Source organism: Solea solea, chromosome 11, assembly GCF_958295425.1.
Source record: "Solea solea chromosome 11, fSolSol10.1, whole genome shotgun sequence".
Taxonomy (NCBI): Eukaryota; Metazoa; Chordata; class Actinopteri; order Pleuronectiformes; family Soleidae; genus Solea; species Solea solea.
The window spans coordinates 9,048,392-9,056,688 of NC_081144.1; the positions used below are offsets into that span (position 1 = coordinate 9,048,392).

At 40.5% G+C, this 8,297-nt stretch overlaps 1 protein-coding gene across 1 annotated transcript; it reads left to right on the forward strand.

Moving 5' to 3' along the window:
• The first annotated feature begins 6,488 nt into the window (after positions 1-6,488).
• irx7 (iroquois homeobox 7) lies at positions 6,489-8,003 on the forward strand. The gene is made up of 2 exons (XM_058643338.1): positions 6,489-6,746; positions 6,960-8,003. Exons 1-2 carry the CDS (start codon positions 6,525-6,527, stop codon positions 7,734-7,736), a joined length of 999 nt encoding a protein of 332 aa, XP_058499321.1. The 5' UTR covers positions 6,489-6,524; the 3' UTR covers positions 7,737-8,003.
• The last annotated feature ends 294 nt before the right edge of the window (positions 8,004-8,297 follow it).

Here is an 8,297-nt window from a genome sequence, read left to right on the forward strand (position 1 = left end):
TTATTTCAACCCCTCTGTTGTTGGGGGGCTACCTTGTATCTAGTGCATGTATGAGTAAGGCCTGTGGCTACACATGAGGGTTTTGTGTGTGTGTGCCCACTCATGTATGTGTGTGTGTTTGTGTGTGAGTCATAGTGGGTGGAGCGAGTGTTTCAATAGCACGCTGACTCTAATGAAAAGCATTGAGGGGTGCATACTGCTGTGTAACTGATTCCTCTCTCTGAAGAGATTAGGCGCTACATTGTTGGTTTGGTTGCTCATTTCCATGAGAGCACAGCCTCCCACCAGCGGCTGCTTGGCTTTGTTATTTTGAGTTGGAAAACACAGAGCCCAATGTCCCCGGCTTCCTTGTTACCATTGTTTCACAAATAGGCCAAAATGTAGATGTCACGTCACAGATGCCCAATAACCTCATTAGCTGCTCTCTGTGAGGTTATAAAGGGAAAATAATACATGCATGAACTTCAGTTTGTCCAGTTTAATGCATTTAATTAAGATAGCGCTACCTTCCTTTCAAAAAACAGTACACGTTCTCAGACTACAAGCAAACTTTTTTTTGCACAAAATATAAACACAGATTCTACATCTAATATAAACATGCTTAATAAATCCCAGCCTCCCAGCCTCCTTGCCTTTTTATACTTTTACACTTCAAAATGAAAATGTCTAGGATAAACTTGTTAAGTGGAGAAATGGGTGACTGAGCCAACAGAGGCGACTGCTACACTTATTTTGACTCAACATATTCAGTACACTTCTGACGCATCGGGGGGGGAAAGTAAATGCTTTATGTCGCTATAATGTGCTTGCAAACAGAAATATAACCTGATTAATATACTTGTCATCAACAACAACAAAATAGAAAAATGTTGTTGTAATAAAGTCAAAAATGAATCCACGGGAGACGTTATAACGTCATACTTGAAAATGTCCTTATTGCTCCTTATAGCTATAATAAGTCAGTTTTAAAACCTAAATAGAGTGACTTAAAAAGTTACTAATAAGAAGCTGAATTGCATTTAATAAATTCATTACATTATATGTCACTCTTTAATCCATGTTGCAAAATCTTGGTCAGAAAAAAAAGTGTCTTTCCCGAGATGAAGAGCCTTAGAAATAAACCTATGCACCAGAATCCTCAGCAGAAAAAAACATGTAACCGAGATGAGGAAAGAGATAAGCGAGCAGTGAGATAACAATGCTAAACAGGTTCCTGCAATCAGATAAAAAAAGAGCTTGAATATCATTAGGAAGATACATGTTAAGCAAAGCCTGTGTTTCTCAAATGGCCCGAGTATCTCACAACTCACACATTTGCCCCATAGGGATTAAGTATCTCTGCAGTTTTGTCTTAATCCCTTTTCCAGGGGTCATGGACATGCAATAAATGCCATGTGTCTGGAGAATAAACCTGAATAAGTTAAACGTCGAAAATGGTTAAAGCAGCAGTATGTAACTTTTGTTGTAGCTGGTGTTATTACTCTGCATTTGTTTGGTGTGAACAAAAACTTACCTGGGGTTGTTGCTTGATTATTTTTTTTAGCAATACATTTCACTTCTTTGTGTTTTCAGTCATACTCCAATCTGTTTGCCGCGGGCGGGGAATGTTGCAATATGACACAAGATCTAAACACATGGAAACAGGTCCTTGTTCTTTTTTGTTCTTTAAAAGTTTTCAGTAAACACAGTAGTTGTTTCAACCACACCAAACCCCCCAAAACAACTCTGAATGTTGTAGTACATATGCCAGACCTGTATGTGGCACCGTACCACTGCTACAGAAATACACCCAAAAAAATGGAGAAGAAGATGTGGAGCATGTGCATAAAGCATGTGTGCTGTGTATAAAAGAAGATGATGACAACGATAAAAGATTGCAAACGCAAGAGAGAGGTGGCGCTGACATCATTGTTTTCCTTACATCGTGTTTTAAAGACATGAAATCATAAGTGTGGCATTTTGAGAAAAATAAAGCTAGCATTGACCAAACAATCTCCAAACACATAAATGAGCAGATGATGACAACAATACAAGAGTGCAAATACAGGGGAGTGGTGATGCTGAGGGAGGGTGGCATTTTGAGAAATTTTTTTGACAAAAATAACATTTTCGGGCACACTTTTGTGGAATCTCCCCGATTCTCCACAGTTATGCACTACAGTTTTGACTCAGTTCTTGATTCAAAAAGAAAACAAACACACTGTAGCCGTAGAAATGATGTATCTGGCACTGTGTGGCGCAAGGGAACAGTGGCATATCTGCCTTTTATGGTGCAAGGTCCTGCACAAGTGAAGGAGAAACCTGCAGCTGAGTGACGACCTAACAAGCTCATCTGCAAAAACGAGCACACCGGGGGAGCTGCAGCAGACCGGGCTCAGCAAACTGGGCTGGTGGCCTCTAGCTGAGGGATCCTGGGGTTCCAGCACCCACCCACTGGGTCCTGACACAGGAACACACCAGCAGCACCAGCAGCAGCTGTCACACCGGCCATCATGGCCTAACCAACGCCACCTGTCACTCATCCAGCGGAGGGCTGTCAATCAGGCTGCACCCAGGGGGGGAGCAGGGAGGCGGGCCGTCGCCCCGGCCCTAAACAAAGACATACTTTCATTTGCAAGCAGTTCCACTGCCACTGCTATTTTGAAAGAATGATAGAGTGGTCCTGATAAGAGTAATGACAAAGGACAAAGAGTGGAAGGGGGTCTGGCAAGAGGGGGGTCTGATAGTAGAGAGGTGGGAGAGCTTGATAACATTCACATTTTGCTTGCATCTCTCCATTTGTGCCAGTGCCCAAGGAAAATCCCATTAGAGAGGAAAATCAAAGTTCTGCTTGGAAACCATTATATATTGGATATCAACAGTGATTCTCAACTTATTTATTTATTTATTTTTTTTAACATATTTCTGCTTTGTGTTATCTTTATAAAACATTTTATAGTATTTCAAATGCTGGGAAACAAATCCTTTAAAAAGTTGATCTACCTGAATATAATTATCTCCCTCTCCTGCTCGTGAGTTTCTGTCAGCTTTCTCCTCTTTCGGTGTTGATTGCTGTAAAAAATAAACTAACAAGTAAAAGGTGTTAAAGCTTTTGTGGATTCTCTTCAGGCTTTTGTTGTCTTGTTCACACCTGTGTATGAACTTTTCTAATTGCATATTAAGTCCCTTTGTCAACTTGCAGGTAGGGGACGGCCTGCAGTTGAGGTCACACCTAAACCTATTGTCCCGACTTGTTCATTCCCCCCCTCCCATACTCTGTCATTCTTCATTTTATCCTAAAACCAAACCAGGGCTTTGCTTTAACCTACTGTTTGGTGAGTTTATATAATGTGGGACATTCAGAGGATTTGTAGCAGGAGATATGAAGTGCAGTGGTTTCAGGTGTTATCAGAGAGATAAAGATAGTGTCATCCTCCTTTGCTATCTTGGTGTGGTTATCTCTGCTCGGGACAATCTTCTTCCATTTGGTCACTTTTTTCCTCTCCCCTGTAAACGACTGACATCCTAATAGCAAACAGCGCAAACTCGACCTGTTGTAGCAAGACCAACACCTGCATTGTGTCGGAGCTGCCGAAAGAGGAAGGGAATAAAATGAAGTTCTACAAGGTGGACAAAAGCTGCTGCCCTGAGCTGTTTGTGTTGTGAGATGTAGACGACTGATGCCATAAGCTCTTTGCACTCTCCTTTGCCCATTGTTGCTCTTGTACAAATTTGCTTGAGGCTCTGTGGACCCCACCCACATAAATTCCTCCTCTCCCCCTACCTTACCATGTTTTTTTTTTCTGTGGCCTCCCCCAGCATGTCCCTCTCTTTGCATCTGATCTGATAATAATTCACCATCTGCAGTGAAATCACAGGGATAAATCATCAGGCAACATGAAGAGGAACATAACAATTTAATGAATCGATATCTTAATCTCAGCCACAACTTCACAATGTCATCTTCAAATGTTGGTTATTAGATCAAAAAGAGGAAAACACAAATATTAGATTAGAATGTTGTGTTGTGAGATGTAGACGTTATTAGAATATTATAAAGAAGCATGCCACAGAATCTAAAAGCATCATTTTCATCACGTATTTCCCTGTAAAACGGCTGAAAACATCGTCTGGAGTTTATTACTCTCAAACAATCAACAAAAATGACAAATCCTTTCATCTGCAGCCATTTCCTCCAGAGACACTAATGACGCTGCTGCATTTAAAATACATGACAGAATTCACACCAACAAAAACCACTTATGGCTGTAACTGATGGTAATCCGTTATATAAATGACAATCATCAAACAAAGGAGATCAGCTCCTAAAGTTTCTGCTCACTGAATCCACAAAAAAGGAAAAATGGTTTTGGTGCAATTAAGATATTTGAGGGGAAAAAAACACTTTAAATCATATCAGGAATACTTATATTCTTTACTTCCAGTATCAATACAACATTGTAAATAGTGTATCATAGCAAACTAAATTATTACTAAACATTTTACTTTTCATCACTAGAGTTTCATGAAGTTGTTCCAGAATTATAAATTAACTATATAAATAAAGATCTAAGTCATACTGGGATTGTAAAAACCCTTTAAAATGCAGTTAAAAGGCCACTATTTTTTTACAATCATTTCTCAGTGATTTGATCAGACAGTGGATCTGAGATGCATGTCTCATTCCCACAACAACAACAGAGGAATGAAAAAAATAAAATTTAAAATTGACAAAAATCAATATCAAAGTCACTTTGCTCAAAGAAAATAAAAGCCCTCTGCTCTTAACTGTGTTTCTAAGTTTTTTTAGTAAAAGATCTGAGTAAAGTAAACAAAAAACTGATAAAATGTAATCAGACTGATCTGTAAATTAAACAAACACAGCAGCACCATAATGAGTTTAAGTGTATTCTTCATTTGATCAAGTGGGGAAAAAATGGGTGAAACTGCCCTTTAACTGTACATCACTTCAGTGAAGCAAATGTACTTTGTAATGTAGCTTGATTTTTAAAATCTGTACACTTTTTGTATAAATTGACCAAATTCATTTTATTCAATTATTACTTCTTCAACTATTTCCATTTGAATCTGTTAAGCTGTTTATATACAGTATCTGGGTGTCACACATGCATGAGGTTGATTCAACACAATTCAAACATATGTTGTTCTTCCTATTATATCTGCACGTTCATATCTGCAAATTCAAAAAAATGGAAAATACAGTATACGTACAAAAAGTAAAACAGTCATCAGGGCTGAACACACTGAAGCAGAAAGGTGCTCTACTGTATCATTTTAAATTAAGATTGTATGCTTGTATGCCACTTCTAATTGCACCACTTCATGCTGTGGATATAATCATGAAAAATGTTGTGAGATAAGAATGTTGTGCTCCTTTGAACACAAACACTGCGCTTAACAGTGGCTCTTTTGAAGGATATGAAGGGGGGGACGGGACACTGGAATAAGAAGTGTAATCTTCCTCTCTTATCTCGTACACCCCCCGGCACACTCTCTCACACACACATACATTAGCATCTGTTATCTGACAATTATCATATACATTAGTCAACACCTGTTTCACTTAACCTCATTTAATTAGAGCCATTGAAACGCTGCCCTTCACTCAAAACAATGCCATCCGACGCGTAAAAGAACAGTTTGTTATGGTTCGGTCAATAAATTAGCAAATAAAAAGGTTTGGTTTTTGAGGCCTTTGGGCCCAATGACAACTCATACTTTATTCATTTTTATGAGGCAATTATTTCATGAAAGAACTAATGAGAATGGAGCTGGTCGTATAACTTTTACGCGCGCAGCGTAGATACATGTTTTTGTTAGGGTAATGCCACTAAAACTGTTAATTCGATTCACAAAAGTGAGATCTGTAGGTGACGAATGATCCGATGAGTCTGACAGGATCGCGTTAACTGAATTTGTCTCGTTCGGAAATATTTTCGTCTCATTAGTGCAAGACGCGAGGATTGTACGAGAGAGAACAGAGAAAAGGAAAGAAAGAAAATCTCAAATGAAGATGTTTTAAGAGTCGTTGCAGTGACACCAAATAAACAATTTAAAAGTCATATGACAGAAACGATAGTTGGCATTATGAGTTTCACTCATGGCATTTGAGATGCAGTGCGTTCTATTCAGCGCTGCTTTTTAAATGAACAACATTTACTTTAATGAAACAATCAAACATGGACAAACATGTAAAAATGTGAACGCTAATGAAACTTCTGCGAGTATTTTCCTAATTGTTACATTTGAACTGAAAATTCGGCTCTCATCAGAAATCACTGGGATAAGCAGCGCATGTTAAGGTTCCACGAAAAGCGCTAAAAGGAACAGCAGAGGGCTCCTTTGATGGGATTTGTTGCCAGTGAAAGCTGTGGGTCTTTTGAACGTAGCTGTCAGTCAATACCAGCCTCTCCCCCACTCTCCCCCCATCCTCCTCCCCCCGCACACGCTGGCAGCTGCTTGTATATAAATAGATCCAGGAGGTTGGTCTGCCACTCAAATCAAACGTTGGGACGCAAGGAAAGATGCCCGCATCGCAAACTGGATTTGGCAACTTCTTCTTGGAGCGGAACATCAACATGCCCACTGGATATCAGATCCCGATGCTGGGGAGCGCACATGGTGGACAACAGCAGCAGCAAGCTCAGCATTTAGCGGCGATGGCAGCTGGGATTCCCATAACATACTCAGGACTACAGGCATATAACTTCATCCCGTACCCGCAGCACAGGCACCTCGCACACATGGTGAGTAACTGGGAAAAGCATCTTTTAATTAAGATTTCACTCCCTGCGTTAAACCGATGTTATGTTGACATGCCATAGCACAAACAAACTTTATTTAAAGTCATGAAATATCAGTGAACAATCCACACTCAAGAGACGTCAACTCCGTGCGTAATTACGCACAAACCAACTTCCTTCGCATGTTCTTACATTTGTCTTTTTTTAATTTTCCAGACCAATGGTTTCGACCTGAAGGCCGCCTCACACTATCATCACGCGCTCCTGGCTCGTGGGACAACTTTCTACCCGCCATATCGTTCAGGAGTAGCAGAGGATGCCGGCAGGGTCTCCAAAGTCGCCACACGAGAGAGCACCGGGGCGCTGAAGGCCTGGCTGAACGAGCACCTGAAGAACCCGTATCCGACCAAGGGAGAGAAAATCATGCTCGCAATCATCACCAAAATGAGTCTCACGCAAGTTTCCACGTGGTTCGCCAACGCACGGCGGCGACTGAAGAAGGAGAACAGGGTCAGCTGGGCGTCCAAGGGGAAATCAGATGAGGAGGATGAAGAGCATGAGTGTGAGAGCGAGGATGAAGACAGTCCTCTGCAGAAATGTCATTTGGATGAGCGGGAGGATGACGATGATGATGCAGAGCCTCAAATGGAGCGTCCAGATACCGATGAGCACGTGTCCTCGAGTCCAGCACCTGTGGACGCGCGTCTGGAGATGCCGGAGCAGCCGAAACGCAAGCTCGAAGACGCAGATCTTACACTCGTCAAAAAGGTCGACAAGAGCGGTTCGGATCCGAACCCATCCGGGTTGGGGAGTAAAGAGAACATTTCCAGTCAAAAACCCAAAATTTGGTCGTTGGCGGAGACCGCAACCTCAGACACTGTGAAGAAACCTGTGGACAGTATTTATCACTCAGCAGGGAAACTGTGGGCAGACTGGGCTTCGAGAAACGGACTGTTTGTTCCCTCGTGTTACAACACGCATGAGATTGTCTAAGTTGTGAATTTAGACAGAAACTAGAGACATTTTCCCACATCAGTTGCACTTTAATCTTTCAGACCTCAGGGATTTTCCTGAAGTTATCAATGAAAGTAAAATAATGTTCTTTCTGAGACCAAAGACGTTGAGTACTGTAAATAAATGTAAATGTTGTTGTTTTTTCCACTAGAACGACCTGTAAATTATGTTTCTACCCATTTTTTTGTTGAATCATGAAGAAATATTTTTGCTTAAATAAAGTCAAGCTTCTGCTGATAATCTGAATCTGTTTTTGAATCTGTTTTGCTTTGCATAGGTCAACTTTCCTTTAGTTTCAATTAGTTTTAGCGACTACCCTCTTGTCCTTTGCAGACTTTGCAAGAAAAAGGCAAATTCACATGGGAGTACAAGCTACCACTGTAGCAGCACACAAAAAAAGTTAGTGAGAAATTTCAAATTAAAAGTCTAACATTGACCTACAACTAGTACTAACTTAAAATCAGACCAAAAAATAATTAGTGTAAGACTTCGGCAGTGTAACAATTAGTATTCACATTTTACTTAACTTAGATTAAAATT